This window comes from Crocodylus porosus, unplaced genomic scaffold (genome assembly GCF_001723895.1).
Source record: "Crocodylus porosus isolate Cpor-Errol unplaced genomic scaffold, CroPor_comp1, whole genome shotgun sequence".
Taxonomy (NCBI): Eukaryota; Metazoa; Chordata; order Crocodylia; family Crocodylidae; genus Crocodylus; species Crocodylus porosus.
The window spans coordinates 5,663,048-5,684,262 of NW_017728914.1; the positions used below are offsets into that span (position 1 = coordinate 5,663,048).

General features: G+C 38.8%; 1 protein-coding gene across 2 annotated transcripts in view; it reads left to right on the forward strand.

The window, feature by feature from the left end:
- Positions 1-21,215, forward strand: part of FBXW11 (F-box and WD repeat domain containing 11) — a 103,085-nt gene that overhangs the window by 49,877 nt on the left and 31,993 nt on the right. For both annotated transcript variants that reach the window (XM_019534841.1, XM_019534842.1), the window contains 2 exons: positions 1,196-1,258; positions 4,434-4,659. In XM_019534841.1, the coding sequence (XP_019390386.1) occupies positions 1,196-1,258; positions 4,434-4,659 (289 nt within the window). The remainder of the gene's footprint in view (positions 1-1,195; positions 1,259-4,433; positions 4,660-21,215) is intronic.

Consider the following 21,215-nt stretch of genomic DNA (forward strand, 5'->3'; position numbering starts at 1 on the left):
AATACTGCAGAGATCATACAATCCAGGACGATAGGCCAGTAAAAAGAATATAAGGCTGGAAAGCAGGATACAGTATACAAACAAAAGTGAATGATGAAGCTCGTATCTTAATCCCATTTTTAAAATTTTTTTCTAGACCAAGTGTTATGTAGCAGGGAAGATGAATAATGTTAAAATGCATTACTGTTATATAACTTTTGTTTATAAATACAGTTTTCCCTGACAAGTCCCTTCATTAATCCATTATCAGTTGGCCAATTTCTTGTAGGCATGAGTGATGGAGGGGGTGGGTGAGTGCATGGTGGGAAGTTCAATGACTAGTAATTATAAAGGTGTGGGGGAGAAATAAGATGGAATGGATGATTGTTGTAGTTTTAGAAGCAGATTTGCGGGAATGGATGTGGGTAGATAATGGAAAAAAGATGGGAGTGAACAGAGGATAACAAAAATTGGGGTGAAGTAGAAATGTAAAGATGAACTGTGCTGACAGAGGAGGATTCAGAGATTACCATAAAGAACAGGACGGGAGGGGAGAGTGGTAAAAACTAAAATGGAAATGTAAAAGGGGAGAAGACAGAATTTTTGAGAGGAGAATTTGGAGACACTGCAAGAAAAATAGGGGAAAGGCAGTAGCTGCTAAATCTCTTTGAGACTTTAGAAAGTAATTGTCAGAGCACCTAAAATATTCTGTAGGCAACAAGCCCGCATTGTTTCATTGAGCTAGATTATGTGAAAGATTTCTTTTATTTATAAATTTTTTATACTATTGCATGTCTGTAAAAGGGTACACTGAGTTGTTATGATGTCAGTGTCTGTATTTTAATTGTACATTAGAAGCTCAGTTTTAATCGCTTTAACTGTTGTGGCATTTGCTGATTTCACATTGAGATGAACATTGAAGAGCTACCTGTGAACTAATAACAAAAATTTGAAGAGGGGTCAAGAATGGAATTATCTTTATGGTAAATGGAACAAATAAACACTGGTACAAAGGAAACTTGAATACTTTCAGTGCCTAGGCTGTATGCAACTACAAGTTTCTGTTGTTGCTGTGTTGTTGGGGTTTTTTTTGGCTGGCTAGCTGGCTTTTTTTCCTTCTCTGCCCCCTCCCCCCCCACATTTTTTACAGAGGCTTAGAATCGTCTCATAAATGAAATGTGGAGGAAATTCAAATAACATTTCTTTTTTCCTCTAGAACACATCAGTAATGGAGGATCAGAATGAAGATGAGTCTCCAAAGAAAAATACCTTATGGCAGGTAGGACTGAATTTCCCAAAGAAAGGATGTAAATAATTGAAGTGTTCTCGCTGTCTTACATTTATGAAGCTTCCAACTGCTTGCCTTTGGAAATCTATTGTCCCTTTTATACACATTTGGCTTAATCATCCTAAAAGTAGTTTGGCCTTCAGATGGAAGACAACAGTGACCAGTTTATAAAGTTGACTGATATTTTTAGAATTTGCTTTTTTCATATCCTTTGAAATTAGATGCAACTCCAGCTTTAAAACGTACTTTACAGTGCAAAGTGCAGCTGGCATCAGTTGGTCCATTAATGGAAAGAATATGGTCTGAGACTGTCCTACAATTACAGGAAATGACTATGGTATAGATTGTTTAACAGATGCTGTTCTGTAAAGTGAGTATCCCAGTCTCACTGCCCGTACGCTATGAATTTCTGTTCATTCTTTACTTTGGATTAAGTTTAAGCAGTTAGCTTCACAAAGTAAAAATCACAATCTTCTATCCCTGATCAGATCAACTTGCACTGTGGAAGGCTAGTCTAGAGTTGACTCAGTCCCTCTGATGTACTATGTATCAATAGGATGTTTATATATAAATAATATGTAGATAATTTAAAATATAGAATCTTAGTAGTGAAAACAATTGTTATCAAAAAAATTAGCTGCATACTGATTGGGTTAACTTTCAGTATTTTACAGCTCAAACTTGACTCCAAAATCCAGTGTTTATCAATTACTTGTCAGAATATCACATCAATTTCATTAATTTAACTTTGATATTCTAATGACAAGAAATGGAATTTGAAGTTCAAATTCTATTGCTAAGAAAGGAAATATGTTCTTGTGCTGCTATATTTGAGACCTGCCTGATACCAATTAAAATTTTTTTTAAATAAAAAGTTACTTGCCAAAATCCTGCAGCACATGATAAATTGATAAAAATCGAAAATTACACCCCTAATTTAGTGTAATCCTGAAAATGCTTAAAAAATAAACATTGATTTTTAGCCATCAAAATTAATTAAAAATGAATTATAGTGCTTTTAAGCATGGTCTAGGGCTACTAAGGCCAAACTTCTGTCAGACTTTTCCAGTGAGCACTAAAATAATAGAGAATGAATCTTTGTGTTTACAGACTGAAACTTCAGGAATGCCCTAGACTCTAAGACCTTGAAATTAACTTTTACATGAGCTACTAGATTTTGGTGTGAAAGAACAGGCTTGATTTCCAAGGACAAAAAGTTAAATAATAGCTTTTCACCTTTCTTTAACTCAGGGACTGTATCTTGAGGTTTACCCATGCAGCACCTTGGCCTTTCATTCATGGTCACTAGGAACATGTAGAAACATGAAAAGTGAAAGGAGGCTGAAGAGAACCCCATTGTGATATGGGTGGCTGCTGTTTTCTGCATCAATTTTATGTTTCTCTGTGCCTGGATATTAGGCTTAATGTGCAATTAGTCACAAACCGTCACTTATATTATGTAGACCAATGTTTCTCAACCCGTGGGTTGACTCAAAAGTGGGTCACAAGAATATACAAAAGGGTCACAAACAAACTTTTAAAAAAATCAATTCTCCTTTTAAAGGAGAAAAATGTAGGAAACCATGGCTCTTCCCTTGCAGGCTGGAAGAGTTCTAGCCTTCAAGAGATGGCTTGGAGGACCCCTGCCCCCCCCACCCCACACACTGGGGAGGCTGGGGGTGAGGGGCAGCAGGTCAGGTCTGGCCATTGATGTTTACAAATGGGTCCTGGTACAAAAAAGGTTGAGAATCCCTGATGTATACCACATATATTTGTAGCTATATTACAAATCATGGAACCTGATGACTTGAGCAAAACTCGTATGTGCACAAAGATATGCAAACTAATCCTCAGCATAGGAAAGGCACAAAATGTCTTTGGTTGTAAGGTTTAAGATGCACTTTCTTAGTCTCAAAGGGCTTTTGGAGACCTGAATCCTGAAGTCCGTTGAAACTGACAGTGTCACCTTGTCCTTTTAATATCTGCAGACCTTTCCAAAAGAGCTCCATGGATCAGTTGAATGCCCCTTTAAGTATCTCCTATAAAAAGCATAGTGGGGTAATCTTATCTTTTTGCTTCTGAAGATTCTAATACGTTCTAGACTACATATAAATATTATCTCAGTCTGCGTGCTGTAGTGCAGTAGTTGTCAATGGAGCTGTTTCTCTTCTTGCCATCACTATTCTTGATTGCATGGATATCTCATGGGTATAGGTCGTAGCCATGTTGGTCTAAGGAAATAGGAAGACAAGGTTCTTTGGGTACATCTGATACATTTTATTAGACCAGCTCAAATGGTTGGAAAGATTCTTCTTTGCAAGGTTTTGGGTATAAATAGCCTTTGTCAGGCTGAGGAAGCATCCGCAGTTAGTCTCATGGCATTTTCTGTTACAATTTGTGGTGTGATTTCAAACACTAGGTGGCACTCCAGGCATAATGATGGTTAGAAATCCATGTTACTTCCATGATGCTTCTTGGTAATGACAGCATGGTCTTGAACTCCCCCTTTTTTCATTCTACTATATTTAATAGCAATATTTTAGTAACTTACGTGGGAAGATCTGTTGGGTAGCTAAAGATCTGTGGCCCCATTTAATTGTTCTGTGTGTCTGCATCTGTATACCTCCAGATGGCTGGAGTGGACTGACGAAAGGGAAAAACTTCAGCTTAAACATGCATAATGTCAGTCTTCTGTGATGGGACAACAAATAAAAACAATTGATGAGACTTTCTTTAAATTTGATATTTCTCAAAAACAATACATACCGTATCTTTCCAGTTATTTTGTATAATTGTAAACATTGAAACTATTGGAAATTGTTTGTGGATGGAAGATATACAGTAGAAACTAATGGGCTTAAAGATATCTTTGTCTTAAATTGAATGATTGTCTTCAGTTTTCTTTACTTCTTAAAAAGTAAGACAATTCTAGTCTTTCTCTAGAGCTAGAAGTTTAAATAAGTGTAAAAGACTTCCCATAATGCATTGAAAGCAAAATATCAAAGTTCATCATTCTGGCATAAATGATCACATTAATTTATAATGTGTTGATGTATTTCTCTGCATTTTCTCACACTTTGCCTAAGTATTCTAATCGGAATAATTCTAATTGCTTAGAAATGCATAATTCTATAAGCATTAATGCTTATCTTTTTTCTAAAAATAGATAAGTAATGGAACTTCATCTGTGATAGTTTCGAGAAAACGACCATCAGAAGGAAACTACGAGAAAGAAAAGGACTTATGTATTAAATATTTTGACCAGTGGTCTGAATCAGATCAGGTTGAGTTTGTGGAGCATCTTATTTCACGAATGTGTCACTATCAGCATGGACATATTAACTCTTATTTGAAGCCCATGTTACAACGGGACTTCATCACTGCGTTACCAGGTAATAAACATTGTATATACAAGAGTTGGTTGGATAAGTACTTATTTTACTTTCCTTTACTGGATACGAGGGTGTGTGCATGTGAGAAATATAAATTATACAGACATGCATAACGATTTTGACAGTGTTCATGTTAAGCCATTCATTTCTGTGATTAATTGAACTGGCCACTGGATGCCAGTATTGTTCCATGTAATGCAGTTTATATAGTGTGTTCTAAAGAACAGTCTCTTTAAATGAATCTCAGTTGTTAACAACAATTACACCTTTACTGCAAACTAGATCCCAGCTTTTTTTCTATACCAAACCCATAGGCTTAGAAAATGCTGTTAGATGGATGCATGGTTTTGATTTGTCAAGTCTTTACTTCATTTTCACTACATTTTCTGTTCTCTCCCAAGTTTTCTAAACTTTTTTGAATTAACTCCTCCTTAAAAAGGCTGTCTGCTTGGATCATGTAGTTTAGACATTTGTCTGGTTTTTGCTACTGAGTCGTAATAAAATAAAGTTGCAGAACATTTATGTAGTCCAGCTGTCATTCCCTACTTCAGTCATTCAGTTTTATGTAATGCCTCAGATTAGCACAAACCTTTATCAATATTTTGTATAATATAATCCTTTTATGCCAGTTCCATAAAGCACTATGCTTCTGGATTTATGTAATCTGTTTTTGGACTCTGTTTTTGTGAGATGTGTTCTGTGCAAGCAAAATTCAGGAGAGCAGTTCACTGTAAGGTTTTGTTTTTGTTACCGTTTTGATGATGAGATGGTTTTTCTCGCATCCAATAACATTTCCTGGATTGATTCTACTGTATTCTGTATGTATTTTCCATATAAACAAAAATCATGGATATGGAAACCATTTGTCTCATAAAAATTCAGGGGTTGCTTGGTAGAGTCATCTTTATTAATTAACTAGTTAGTTAAATAATAGGATAGTGTCCAGAACCAGTTCTCTCCAGTCACCGATAGCCTGCTGGCTTGGATTTGGGAAGTTTTGATGAAAGTTGCAGAGATCACTTAAACTTGTTTTGGCTGTTCCTCAAATAAGGTTAAGAATTTGCTTGTTTGTTTGCAAAATAGCTCAGTTTTTTTACAGGGTATATTTGATTTAAATCAAGATGTAAATCATGTTTTACATCACTGGTGGGAAGCCTCAATTTAATCATTGTTTTCTACAAAAGGTACACTCTTGTCGTTTGATATCCTCTTGTCATTTAATGTCCTGAAACTGCACTTTTAGAGAGAGGTCAGAGATTTCCTCCGTTTACACAAACCTGCAGAGAGACAGTAGGGCTGATGGGTAGGTAAATGGGGCTGTTAATGGTCATCTTCATATACTGCTGTTAACAAGGATGTTATCTCTGGAGATGCAAATCCACAGTTTGAGAAGTGAAACTAAGCATCACAGAGATGCTTAATGGGATCTTCTAGAGACTGAGCCCTGAGTCCCATTGGGTAGAGTGTTTTTCTTTAATCTCTACTAAACTATAGAGGAGCCTCTGGGAATGCCATGTGATCGGGCCCGTAATATAGTCTATGGCCTGTTGTGACCTATTTATACAACTTTTCTAAAAAAGTTGCATGAATATATTGTTTCAAAGTATATGATTAGAAGTATATATAAGTAGAAGTTATCCCTGTATTATATAATTAGGAATATCCTATCCTACTATCCTAATCCCTATTCTATGATTGTATTTTTGAGCTTTACCTTAAATTAAAACTCTATGTAGGTTGTGTTTTTTTAAAAAAAATCTTAACAAAATACAATTAAATAACAAAATAACAAAATACAATTAAATAAAACAATCTGGTTTTTTTTGTTTTTTGTTTTATTGTTGATTTTTATCCACCCTGGTTTTTTACTTGGTAGACTTGCTCATTAGTCTTGTCACATCTTTCCTCTGGCCTGTATTTTGCTGTATTGTTCTATCCTCAGCTGTTTAAGACGTCATATAAACAAATGACCAGAATATCATATTGCAGTGCTCTTTGCATTCATTGTTTGTCAGATATGACACCAGCACAGCATATAATGATGTAAGATATTTGAAAGGGAGAGAAGCCTGGCATAAAATACAGTGGGAGTCAGTTGGTGGTTTAGATTGGTGTCATCCTCAGGGCAAACTTTTGAGGATATAGACAGATATAACAACTGCATCATTATAGCTAGGGACTAGGGCTGTGCAAAGCTTCAGTCACCAATTGGATTCAGAGGAGACTTGGCCCGATTTAGCAGTCGAATCTCCAAATCTGATTCGAGTCGGGAGACCCATTAAAAGGTCTGAATTGAATCCAAAGCCTCTGAACTGGCTGCAAGTTCTTCCACGGCTCCTCTGGCTGTGCCTGCCTCCTTGAGCAGGGGGAGCCATGGGAGAAGCTTCCTTGGCTGCCCTGCCTGGCCCCAGCCTTCAGCACTTTTTTAAAAAAAAAGAAAAGGCCCGCACTCACTTGCTAGAGCGGCAGGGTCAGGGCGTCTGGAGACTCATGGCAGAGCCCTCCCCATGCCGAGTGGGGCAGTGGGAGGCAGTGGGGATCACCCCCCACACTCTGGCACTTGCAGAACAGCTGCCCCATGGCATGGGTGCAGTGCAGCTTAGCAGGGCTGTGCGTGCTGCCTGGGACAGGGGCTGAGCAGTGCTGGGCTCCAGCTGACAGGTGGAACTGCCCCAGCTGTCAGCATGCGGCGCCCTTCCAAGCCACGCTGCACCCGCACCATGAGGCAGCTGTCCTGTGAGTGCTGGGGGAGACGATCCCTGCTGCCTCCCACTGGCCCACACTGCATGGGGGGCACTTCCATGAGCTCCCAGAGGTCCTGACCCCACTGCTGTAGCCAGTGAGTGTGGGCCTTTTTTTTTTTTTTTTTAAAGTGCTGAGGGCTGGGGTCAGGCAGGGCAGCCATGGGAGCTTCTCCCCTGGCTCCCCCTGCTCAGAGAGGTAGGCAAAGCCAGAGGAGCCATGGGAGAACTTGCGGCCATCCGGCTGTGTCTTTCTCTCCCAGCCCATCCGAGCTGGTGCAGAATCTCTGATTCATGTGAATTGAATGGGGACAGTGATTCGAATCACTGAATCAAATCACTGTCCTCCGAATCAGCTGAATCCGAATTGAATACTTCCCTATTCACACAGGCCTACTAGGGCTCTACTGAAATAATGGCAGAAGTGCACCACACCAGAATCCTGCTCTAATCCTGCAGTTTTTTCCAAGTGCCTCCCTGCTGCTGATTGGCAGAGGAGCCCTGCTGCTTGCCTGTTGCTTCTGATCAGCAGGGGAGGCAAAAACCGTGGTTTTAAATATGCTGTGGTTTTTGCCTATTAGGCTGCCACTGGGGCCCCTTGGCTGATCAGTGGCAGGAGGCAAAAACCATGCCATAGTTAGAATGGCAGTTTTTACCCTCCTGCTTATCAGAAGTGAGTGGTGGGGCCCCTCCATTAATTGGGGAGGGGGGAACAGGGACTGCAAGATTAAAGGAGCCACTGCAAAGCACAGTTCCACCATGGTTTCAGTAGGTTCCCAATTATAGCCCGTATGGTATCATTTCATACCATATAATTGTTGCATCGTCTTGAATCTGTAACAATAAAAATGTAGCAAAGTTTGTTTGCTTGTTTGTTCATTTGTTCATTCAGCAAGTTTATCTCTCTACAAGATTATTCATATCTAGTAAGTTGTATCAGCTGATAAGTGATCCCGAGCAGAAGCCTCTCTTCTCCATTTTAAAGTGGCTAAAATTTTGTGTGTACCCTGAATTCTGGATGGCTACAAGGAAAAAAAGCAATGCCATTCTTATCTTCCTTTATTTTGTCCTAGGAGGGGGAGGGAATGGGTGTCGGGGTGGGAGGGCAGATCGAGGCTCCCATGATGAGGGATGGAATGGGGCTGGGGTTGGGGCAGGTGCTGGTGCTGCACAGCCAGGGTGGGGCGCAGGATGGAGCCAGCTGCTTGTGTGAGGGGAGGGTGGTTCCAGCTGCTGTGCGCACCCATGGTGGAGGCATGGGGGGCATGTGCCCTCTGGATTTGTGCACAGGGCAAAGGCAGGCTTCCTGCTACATGGTCAGGGGAAGCACCAGCCTCTTGCCAGCAGCTGCGGTATGGCAGGCAGCAGTGGCACTGGAGGGTAGGGCTATGGTGGGGGCTACAACCACCCCAAAATTTGTTTTAGCCCCCCTCCCAGTGCTGCTGCTATCTATCCTGCTATGCCTGTCCTGAGTGCAGCTGCTGGGAAGAGGCTGGCAACAGCCCCAAGCACAGCCCACCCTTGCCCTGTGCAGATCCAGGGAGCATGTGTCTCCCTGAGGGTGCGCGTAGTGGGAGGAACTGCCCCCTCAATCTCCCAGTCAAGCTGCCAGTTCCATCCTGCACCCTTCTTCCCCCCCAGCTTACCCCACACACACATTTACTGACCAAATGCTTCTCTCCATGCTGCCAGACTATACTCCTGGCTGTGTGCATGCTGTGGCTGAGCACATACCAATGGCATTTATCAGTGACGTTAACAGCTACATCAGACAGAAAAAAGCTGGTAATAATGTCCATTTTCTTTTTATCAGTATCAATATGATGTGGACCTGTAATATAGATGTATTTATTTCAAATCTTCATATAAGGAGCCACTGTCTAAGAAGGTTGGTATAGTATTATAGTGGCTGACAGTCCCATTTGAGAGGGGTGCTGCATTCCACATACAGTACAGTAGGAGACGTTCTTACCCTGAAGTATTTGTGGTCTGCTTACCTTGAAGTCTGGGTAGACGCAGTGGAGAAAATATGCCTGGTGCCTATTTTAAAGAAAGGTGGAACCGGCGGCATTAGGAATAGGTGGGGTCATGTTAGAAAATGGCCAGGACAAGAAGAAAATGAAAAATACAATTGTAACATCAAACTGTGACTTGAATTTTATGTGAAGCTAGCTTTAAACATGACTTAGCTGTCTGGTTTCACTGTGATTTTCATGGTGAAGAGTTTCTAGGTTTTTCTGGGGAGGTGGGACACTTCTCCCTTTTAGATATCATGGATGATACTGTATTCTACACCAACCTCATTTTTCAAACTGAACATTTGATTCTGTTACCTTTTTAGAAACTTTTCAGATCTAACTAAAAAGTATGCATGATAAAAATCAGACTTCACTGGTTAGGGCATCATATACAGTATCTTTAGCGGTTAATCTGGTAGAAGTTTGCATTTACAGCTCCTTTGCTCTTCAGTTTAGAGCCTGGTATGAACCTATTACCGATAAATGATCTGGATCGTGTCTATGTATAAGGAGCCATGTAATTTCTCATTTATATATAAGCACTATAGTTTTTATTCTTTAGGTACAATAAAATATAAATACTGGGGGAGCTTTATAACTGTCTTATTTCCCTCCTCATACCAAGATCACTGTTTTTCAAATTGGATAAAGTATAATTTAGATGGCTCAGGCCTTTACTACAATCAGCTTTCACTGTCAATAAATGTACTATTTAAAAAAAAAGTCTGGCTATCAGATCAATTCTAGGATTCTGTGCACAAGAGAAATAATGTACCTTTTGGATCAAACTCTAGTTGAAAAATTCTTAACATTTTCTAAAAATAAAGGTAGTCATAACATTAAAAATATTAATAAAATGCCTGTTTCAAGTCCTACTTATTTAAAGGTAACATTCCTCTAAGGGATTCAGTCTCCACACACTGATTGGCCTCGCATGGTTGCTCTTTTGTTTGAGAAATAATAGTTTCTGACAGCTGTTATACAGCTGTGACTTTGAATAAAGCTGCCTCACAGCATTAATTGGGACCCTGTCTTGGGTTTTAGCTTGTTTGTGATTAGAGAAATTCTCAATTTATTCATTTTTAGACACAATATAAACACTGAAAGCTGGAGGGGGGATGAGGGACCAAGGGACAGATTTATTTTTCTTTTTGACCTTGAATATGACCTCCATCTCCTAGTTTCAGTCACTTTGCATATGGCATCCCATATAAGTTTCTAAATCAAAAGGCTGCTGCTTGCATAGAAAAAGCAAAATAAAATTTTAAAATTGAGCAACCTTGCCTGTTTTATTAAAAAAAAAAAAAAAGTTCAGTGTAAATATCAGAAAATCATATGTTCCCATTAATTTTATGTGGGGGAGGGGAAAACTTTTCTATTAGAAGGAATCTAGCTCAAATGGCAGAGCAGATCCTCCGGTATACGTCTGGCTTTTTATAAAGCGAGCATTTTAAGTTTAAAATATTTAATCCTAGCAATCTCTTAGGGCCAGTTCTATAGTAGTAGTTAAGTATCATACCTTTACAAATTTGGCCTCTAGTTTTTTCTTGAGACCAGTTTAATCATGTAATGTAGAAATGTATTTACATGTGAAGGTTATTAGTCAGATGTGTATTTTTTTTTCATTAACTTCAGATCTAACTTTGGCGTACATACTGTGTTCACTTTACACACAGCTTTTAATTTTACTTTTTGTAAAATTACTAGGTGTGTGTTACTTATGCAAAGCTGTACCTTTTGATAACACCAAATGGATGTTCAAAATAGTTTGCTTTTACATTAGATGAGACTTTTCATTCTGTCATTGTGCAAGCAAATTGCTATGTTCACATGGAGCCCCAGAGAAGTTCTGGAGTGCTGAGTTGGTAGGATTTTATCCAGGTATATAAATTATAGAGCCTGATTCAATATACTACTTTATTTGCTGATGTTAAAATGTTGCTACTGTGCAGTTTTAATATTTCAGACTGGTTCATCTTGTGCTTTAAAAATATAGATAAGAGTGTTGCCTTGGAAAAGAATCATAACTTCCTGTCTGACTCTGTAGTAGGTTAAAGTTAATTGATTTCGGTTTTTAAAATTAATTTTAAATAATCTTTGATAACTTTTGCAAGATTATAAGCTATATGATATTGAATGCTAGGGCATTCAGTTGGATCTCTACCTCTAAAAAAAATTTTACACTTAGATTTTAAATCTTGATTCAACTTTTAGAATTGGGTCAATTTATTTTTAAAATTGTGGAATTCTGAATATAGCATACCAAATATTTTAAGACATTAAGTTAGTTTTAACTTTTTAAACTTTGAATACTTGTTGGTTGGTTTCCTCTGTGTGTGTTGGCATAAAGAAAGAATTATATGAGATAAGTAGTTAAATAAATTTATTTTGGGTCTATGAATGTGATTCTCAACCCTTTTAAGCTTGAAGTTGCTTGAGTCCTAAGACTCAAGACAACATTTGGAAAATCCCATCTCATAGTTTTCACTTGTAATTTTTTTTTACTTATGGAAAAATAATAGATGAGTTCCTCTGTTGCAAACAACTCAGATTACAACAGGTCAGAATGTATTTAAAGTTGTGGGTTCCTATTTGAAATTTGTAAGTTTGTCTTTTGAATCATGTTGGCACACCTAACAGTGCTGACATATTATGGCACCCTTGAAAGTATCTCAGCGTACTCCAGGGTGCCAGGGAACCCTGGTTGAGAATCGCTGGTTTATGGAATACGTTGCCAGATGTGTAGAATAGTTGTTCTGTTGCTCAGTTTGTAAACTTGGATCCCAAAAATTTAACAGCATCTAATAGAGTAAGCAGATACTGTCTGCTCTACAGTTAACTGCTCCATGTTTGTTATGGAAAGTTATTTTTGCATTGGGGTCTGCTGTTCAAAACAGTATGTGTTTTAACAAAATATGGAACATAATGTTTGCATAAACGTAAAGATCCCTTTTATTCAGTATTTGCTGTAGCATTTCCTCTGGGTGCAGCGAGACAGAGATGAAAGTTGTTAAAGAAGTGCATTATTTAGTGTAATCTGTACAAAGCATTTGGAGGCTCTTGATTTCATCTCTTGTAAAACTCTGTGCTAGAATGTTTAATAGGTGTTTTGAATGTATTGTGGGAAGAGGTGTGTAAGGAGCAGCTAGCTGATTGTGCTGAATATAGATGTGTTGAATGTCCAGAAGGTATATTACTTTCTGTACTCGGTTTTATCTCCTGATTCTTTTTTTTTTTTTTTTTTTTTTAAGGACACCTGCTATATAAAATCCTTCAGCTCTTGGGCTTCATTGTCTTGTATGCAACTAGGTCAGATTCATGAGTTGAACTTTTTTGTTCGAGCAGTACGTTGGTGGAGTGTGGTTGTTCAAAGTGCTCTAACTGCCACTGAATGATCGTTAAGGATACTGGTGTTGCTTGAAGTGCTCCAACTGCTACCGAATGATCATAAAGGGATACTATACCATCAGGAGAAGGTATAGATAAAGTTGGAAAGATTTCTCTTGGTCTGGCAGAGGCCTACTGAAAGGACTTTTCATGAGTCAGATGGACTACTTTCTTCATCTCTTGATCTGCCACACTTTTTTCTTGCAGTAGCAGCTTTTACCCTTGCACAATCAGTACTTAATTGAAAAGACCAAAAAAAGTTCATGAGACAGCTTGTGCATGCTAAGATTATGAAACTTAGTTTTATATGTGGAAGGCTAACTTCCTAATGATGCTGGGATAAACATTCAGTGAGCTTCAGGCTTTTCCTGTATGCTGAGCTCTGAACCCTGTCAGTGTCAGGTTAGACGACATTAGTTCCATCTAGATTAACCTGCTGTTTTCTGTTGCTTGTATGTGTGCATCTGGGCCACATCAGTAATCATTTTGGTTTTCATACAGAGAGTTTGACACTAAATTGAGCTTTGGTCTTACAGAATCAGACCCAACGCTCTCTTAGTATCCCTACTACTTAAGGGGGGCATGCCTGTTTTTTCTTGCATTTTCTTTGAAGTAATGTAACTTCCTCATAAATTGTGCCATCTTCAATGGTTTAAGCCCTTCCATTCAGACTTTCAGTGTGTTTATGGTTTATGCTGCTTGTTGTGATATGAAATCAGTTAATGTCACTGAAAGCAAGAAGTGCTGAGAGCTTTATAATATGGTGAATGCCTTCATAGGGAATACATTTTTTATAAGTGTTCTGCTGAAGATGTACTGCCTAGCAAAATTTTAATATTGATACATTTTCCTTCTAGAACTGTAGCTATGTATTTTTATTACATTATGGAGACTAGTACTCAATACTCTGTGGAATGTAGAGCACCTTTTTGTCTTCAGCTTCTATAGGTCATGTTTAAGTTTGAAGTAAAGTTAAAGTTTTATCTCCTTTTAAGTGTATGAAACCCCTAGGTATCTGTAATGTGAGGGGTCTCCATTATGTATTAAAAGATCACGCCAATTGCATAAGAATTACTGTATTATTTCTGAAACCTTTCTTGAATTTCTTTGTGAACTCTTTGGCTAGGGAGACTGATATTGCTTCTACGGTGATGAAAATTTAGCAACATCAGTTAAAATAAATAAATAAATAAATAAATTAAAGTATATGTCGCATAAATAATTGGTATATACATGTTCCAGGCAATATAATCTGAACTGCTTTAAATTAGTAATTCTACTTTTGGTTAACATTATATTATAGTTTTCACATTTGTTAAAAAAAGTTTCATTAGTCTTAAAAAACTAAGGCCTTTTTCCAAATCTGAGAGAAATTTCAATAGTTCTTGGTTGCTACTGTCTATCCTGAATTTTACACCTGTGCGAATGTAGGGAAAATGGAAAATGTTTGTGGTCTCTGGCTTGCTGCGTCTTCAGTGGAAAAAGTGATAATTATGGTATGCTTTTCTAAAAGCAGTGGTAGAATGTTTAGTCTACAGGGTTTGTTCTTACAGAGTGAAGTTGTGGTTACTAAGTACTGTTAAAGGAAAAATGGCATATCATTCAAACAAGGGGCAAAAGTACATAGGTGATAAAGGATATTGCCAAGGACCCAGTACTCTATCAGTTGTTTTAAACACCGTTGATTTTTTTGCCTCGTAGTTTTCAGACTGCAGCAGGAAGGCTCATGGTTTTTCCAGACATGCTGACCAGATTTCTTTTAATATGTCAAATGCAATTTCTACTGAAAAGACACTAATTCACAAATTATAACTTAATTGTAAGATTAATAATGATTTCACCTCTTTGCTGTAATACTTTAGCATACGTATTCCAAGGTTAACAGGATATTATGTAAATTATATTTTTTCCATCAACAACTTTGCAACTCTGACCTTGGTAACAATATCTTATGTCTGTATCTAAGGTCCTTTTTAGCAGCTGGTCTGTGAGTACTACAGCTAGAGGAAAGTTGTATGCTGCATTAAACAAGTAAAATTCTTACAGAGTTCTTTGGAATTTATTTCTAAAATAATAAAAATCTGCAGATCTGCATGATCTAAGGGACTGTTTTGTATCTAGCTTTAGTCAGTTGCATGGAACTGACATCCCACATTTGGGTTGCATTTTCATACAAAGTGATATTTACACTTTGAGCTTTGAAATCTCTGTGTATTTTAATTGTTTTAATCTTTTATTGAAATTCAACCAAATCTTCATCTGGTACCTATAATCAACAGCAGCTGTACTTTATCACTATCTTCTATAAAACTACCAGAACCCTTTTTTTGGGAAGGGGGTGTATGTTGTGTTTTGTTTCTCTGAAATGTATACTAATAAAGGCTTGCCATGCTTGTTAGGGGGAGAGTTTAGTTTTAAAGTCTCTTTCAGATCAAGTGTGTTTATAAACAAGATTAAAATAAATGTTAGATGTGTATTTCTAGCCTTTTTAGCGCACAGTAGAACTGAACTGCATATAAATGGAATAATGTGATAAAATCCTGCTTGCTGTCTGCATATATATTATCCTGAAATATGTTTTGGACATGTATCCTAATGTGCTTTGAGTACTATCATGTTTTATTTTCTGCACTTTTCATTTCATGTAATGAAATCAAACATCTTTATCGCTAGAAAAAGTAAAAAATCAAGAGAGCTTATTCCTGGGTGGCTACACTCAACAGGCTGTTTTCAAAACTGAAAGCAGATGTATTTCATCAACGCCAAAGAGTTTGCAGTGTATTCACACAGGTCTTAACGTAGCCAATAGGTGGCAACATTACAGACATTAAGGTCTCGGACAGACATTGTATAAACCAGTTTGACCCAAATCAGTTAAGTCTGATGCTGCATTCAACCAGGTTTATCTCAAACCTGTTTCAGCCATTTTCAAACTGGTTTATGTGTACTGATCATCTGTTCTGTTACAGGTTTAAATCAGTTTCTGATCATTTAAACAGGTTTATGTGTAATGTCTGTCCCTGGTGTTGGGGGCGGGTTAAATCTATGTAAAAAGGCTGCCTAATATCAGGTAAGTCAGGATGGTTCAGGAGGTGTGGTCTACTAGGGGGTTGAGGGTCTAGTAGGCTGGAGGGGATTGGGGGTCTGCTGGGAGATCAGGGGGGAGTGTGACCCACAGGTGGGGTGGGCGGGGTGTGGTCCCCCCAGCGAACTCGCACCCTTATCCATCCTTTGGCAGTACTAACGCGCCTTTCTGCAATCTCGGGAGCCCTCACTGCATTAGCTCAGATTGCCTTCGTGTTTTGAAAGCTGTTTTTCAGACAGAGCGCTTAGAAATGTGTTGGTATAACATGAAAACTAAGATTTTGCAGAAATTACATGTAGCAACTTAATGATGCACCTCTGCCTACGTAACCAGAATGTTTTTTACATTCAGGTACAAAGATGAACAACTGTTTTTAACATACATTTATCACTTCAACACCCTTTACATTTCACATACAGCATTAAGCAACTCTTTATTCAGAGAAAAATGTAACATCTAATTTCTTTTTAAGTGCATGGAGTTTGTGAGTGATAACTGAGCTGTTATTTATTTTTAATCAGTTTTAGAAATGTAGCGTTTTTGTTGTTCTTTCCCCCAACACCACCAGCAGCTTCAGCTAATACTCTTTTAATTTATGTTGATTTGGTTTTGAAATACGTTTTGCCATTGCAAAATAAGCAAAGGTGGAGCTGGACCCTTCCCATTGAAAGGGACTTCTAAATTAATTCATATTTAAATGTATTCAGTACTTTTTTTTTACCAAAAAGATATAACTTTCTGGAATGGATTATGATATTTCCACTCTTGTTTAGCTCAGAATGCTGTTAACATGCAACTTTCTTTCAGTAGATAATTTATCCATAGCTCTGTGTTTCATAAACCAAAGATGAATTCACTATTTTTTAGGGAAGATAATTATTTAGTTTGTTGCCAGGAGATGGCAGTAAGAGACTAAATTGACAAGTTTTTGCTTGTGTGCTAACTTAATTTAAACTTCTGTAAATGTTTCTCTGTTTGGAATTATTTCTTTGTTTCCTTTATTTTCATGACCTCTTTGAACAACTGACACTATTTCGTTGTGGACATTTAAAAAAAAAATCTCGAGTCCTGTGGCTGCTTTTGGCTAAATGTTTCCTCTGTTGTTAAAGTATATGGTTGGGCAAATAATTACTTGGCAGAAGTCAGTTGTATAAAGCTTAGTCATGCCATTTCTAGCACCTTCCCCTCCTCCTGCTTATTCTTTTTAGTCAAAAAATAAAATAAAAATTACAGTGATTCAAGTGAGACTTTAAAATGCCTATGTGCGAACTGTATTTTTATATTGAATTAACTTTTATGAAATTACAACTTTTTTCTTAAATGCTCAGTTAGAGGAGACAATCATACCAATATCTGTTCCTACATGTGCCTTGCTGTTTTACCCAGTGAGCTACAGGTGGAAATAAATGTTGCTTAGAAATGAAATTTAAAAAATGTGTTTGGTTATTGCCAGCCTAGGATTACATCCTGAAATTTATTTCCCTTATTTTGTTCTTACTTGAAAATCAGTGATTGCTTGAACTAGGCATCAGCTACTCGGTGTCAGCCTTACATAATTGATTGTTCTTTTCATATGAATAAATGTGGCTTCCTGATTCGGTGGCATGAGAGAGGAGAATTTGTCGTGGTAAAAAGAGAGAATAGTGATCATTGATCATAGTTTAAAAATGAACAGTGTCATGTAAAAACTTTTCAGATGCATGTTGCCAGTTTCTGCAGAATCCAAGTTTTCATTTATAAAAGAGTCTACTTGGTGTAGTTAAGAATACCTCCCACAGGAGGCTGGAGTAGTTCAATGGACTATCTTCCTGAATCTATAAGCATATTCTGTGCCTCTCCTTTTTGCCCAGCTCTAAGTGATGGCAAACAGGGTAATTGCTTCTGTAGCTAACTGTTCTCAAATTGCAGTTCCAAAGTGTGCAAACTGGTAGTTCTGTTGATTTTAAAAAATTAGTATTGACACACAACATTGTTTGGCTTTTGGGAATCATTTGAAAAACAAACAAACCAGCCTTCTGATTTGACAACTTAATCTTCTTATACATGATAAATTAATTTTGGATTCTTGAAAACTTGTCCTGGTGTGTTCTGATCTATTACAAAGGAATAAGATTTTTCAGTAAATACTGATATTTGTATATGCTATCTCTTAATACCTGAACACACAGCATATTTACACCAGTATAATTTATACTGGTTCTGTACACAAAGATAAATTCTAGAGCATCTAGAGGAAACGCAGAGGACCAGCTATTCTGGAACAGCAGGTGTCATCTTAACATTAGATGCCATGGGTGCAGGTAGTATCTTGTTTATAGCAGCAGTTCTCAGTTGGGGTGCTGAGAGAAACTGCTTGGGTTGGTGTGATGTGATGCTGGCACTGCAACCATGGTGGGGTGAAATTGCCTTGTATCTCTCTGTTTTCAGGCGGTACATCAGCTGAATTGAGAAACAGCTGCAGTAGAAAGATGTACTTGTTTGCATTGGATTATGCGGGCAGCCATGTTGTTTCTGCTGCAGCTCTTTCTGATTTGGTTCCATTGTGTCTCCTGAACAGAGGTGCGCAGGGACGTTCTGCCTGGTGGCAGCAGCATTTACCTCTGAGCCACTGCTGTTACGGGGTGAAACTGCCTTACGTGCCTGTATTTTCAGGGCGCATGTTGGAGCCAAACTGAGAAGCTGCTGCAGCAGAAATGGCATATCTGCCTGCATAATGTAAAGCAGGTAGGCACACCTCTGCTGCAGCAGTTTCTCAGTTTGGCTCTAACATTTCTTATAGTTGGTATTATGGAGGGGTGGATTTCCATATCATAGCCAACTCCTCTTCAGCAGTGAAGGATTGACCCTGGTACTGAGGATTGAGAATACTGGCAAGAAAAATAGCTGGAGATAGTCGCTTGATCCATTTGCTTTTTTAATGCCTGTAATTCAACTCTGTGTTTGCATATTTCTCTTTTCGAGGTCTGCCTCATTTGCTTCTTCCACACTTCAACAGCATCAGCAGTAAAACAGTAATTTCCCTGCACTCTGTTCAAAGCTACAGAAATAAGCTTCAAAATAGTCAGCATTCATTCTATATTTCTCTTTAGCCCAATGTTGAGAACTTGGGCTGTGACAGTGCTATTTTGTCACTATTTTGTTCACAAATTGTCATCAGATTAGTTGAGGTGCACCAATAGTCCAATATTGGATCGGTACGGATATAAGAACATTTTGTTGTATTGGAAATCGCCCAATGGGGTGGATAATTTGGCCGACAAATGCCTGTGCTGTGCATAGCCACAGTGCAGCATTCAGGCATCTCAGAGCAGAGCCAGCAGCTCAGAGAGCTGCCTCCAGCTGGTAAGTTGGTTGTGGTGGAAGAGAGGGGGGAGGGAAGGGGTGTGGGGGGGCAGATCAGTGTCCCCTGTGGTGGGGGAAGGGACAGGAGCAGGTGCTGCCCAACTGGGGTGGGCTAGGTGCAGGACAAAGCTGCGGCTCGGGAGGGTGTCTTTTCCTGCTGCTTGCATAGCAGGGTTGGGTGCAGGAGAGTGTCCCCCAGATCTGCACGGGGCAGGGTGGGTGGGCTGGAGCTGGGGCTGCATGGGGCTCTTCTTTGTGGGGGCTGGGCTCAGGGCAGGGGCTGAGCTCAGAGCAGGTGCCAGCAGAGCTGGAAGGGGGCTTGGCCCCGCTCCTAGCACCGCCGCCACATACCCACCTGGCACAGCCCCAACTCAATGCCCTGCCTCCACCCATGCATTGGGAGTGTTCCCCTGCCATGCCCCTTACTTCCATCTCCCCTTCCACCACAACAGATTTACCAGCTGGAGGCAGCTCTCCAAGCTGCCACCTCTGCTCTTTGCTGCCTTAGTGCTGTGGACTTACCAGCTGGAAGCAGCTGTATCAGAGATTGGATCGGTATCAGCCAATATGCCTTCTTAAATATCAGCCCCCAAAATCTCTATCGGTGTACCCTTACAGATTAGGCCAGTTCTCGATGTATCGCTCAGAACAGTCCACTGCTAAGTTCCATTACACATCTTGTAGGAGAATTACTTTGGTTTCTCCTGCTTTCTTCAGAGCAGCTGCTGCAAAGTGGGTCTTATGGAAGTATTTTGCAATTTCAACATTAGCCTTTATTTCTGGAGCACTAAAGTTTTTGGCTATGAAGTGCATCAAATGAATGTTGCAGCCATATGTTACTAGCTTGGGACTTTCTTCTAGATTTCTTCTCATCTTTGATGCATTTGCAGCATTGTCTGTGACAGCTGTGTACTAGGCATTTGATTTTTTTTTCACAGTATGTTATAGCTTTTACTGCTGCTGCTTCTAAGTGATCTGCTGTGTGTGCATTTGCTGGTGCATCAGTTGTTTCTTTAAGGTAGACAGTCCCTTCTTCTGTTGTTATGCAAGCACATGTATTACTGGAACGTTATGGACTTTGCTTCCTTCACCCATCAAAACTCAGGTTAACAATTTTCCACTCCAGACTTTTTGCACAGTGTTCACTTTCTTTCTCGTACACTTTATCCAGCAATTTGCCTGCTATATCTACTCTGTTGGGTGGACTGTATCCTGGTCAAATTCATGGAACCATGTTAATGAAGTGTGTGTTCTCAACCATATGGAAAGGAGAGTTTGTTGCATGAACAAACTGAGCAATTTTTTTCATCAATTACCTCTTGCTATAATCTGCTAGTTCTTATTACAGACTTACCTATTGTTGTTTCTGGACTTACCTATTGTTGTTTCTGGATGACGGAGATTTTTTTTTCTTTTTGCTACAGGTGATATACTATATGACATATATTTGATATCTCTAAAACTGTAGACAGTAATAATGATGTTGAAGATGAGTAGTCAGAATCCTGTATGTTGAGGATGGATCCTCCTGAACAGAAAAAGTCAACAAGATCACTACAGTACTGCTCACTTAATATTACTCATTGCACTCGGTACTACTTTAGAAATCAAACTGTACAAGGAAGATCTACCTGTTTCCATCATTATTTTATATTGTTAGTATTCCCAACTTTTTCAGAATCATTGTTTGCTAGATGCTAGATGCAGATAACAGCTTCAGGTATATCTAGAAAAAAACAAGAATCACTAGGAAAGGTATTACTGCTCAGTTACTGAATAAATGCATTGCCATCCTTGTTCAAGCAGTGATTTGACTGGCAGAGGTGGCAGCTTTGGAACTCAAGACAACAGGCTGAAACATGGGCTTGAAATATATTTTCTTGGTACAGCTTCTGGCATTTCTTGCAGCCAAATAAAGGAGTTCTGTCAGTGGGTTGTCATTTGCTGAAATGTCATTGTTTTGCTTGAATTCTTTCTGACTTT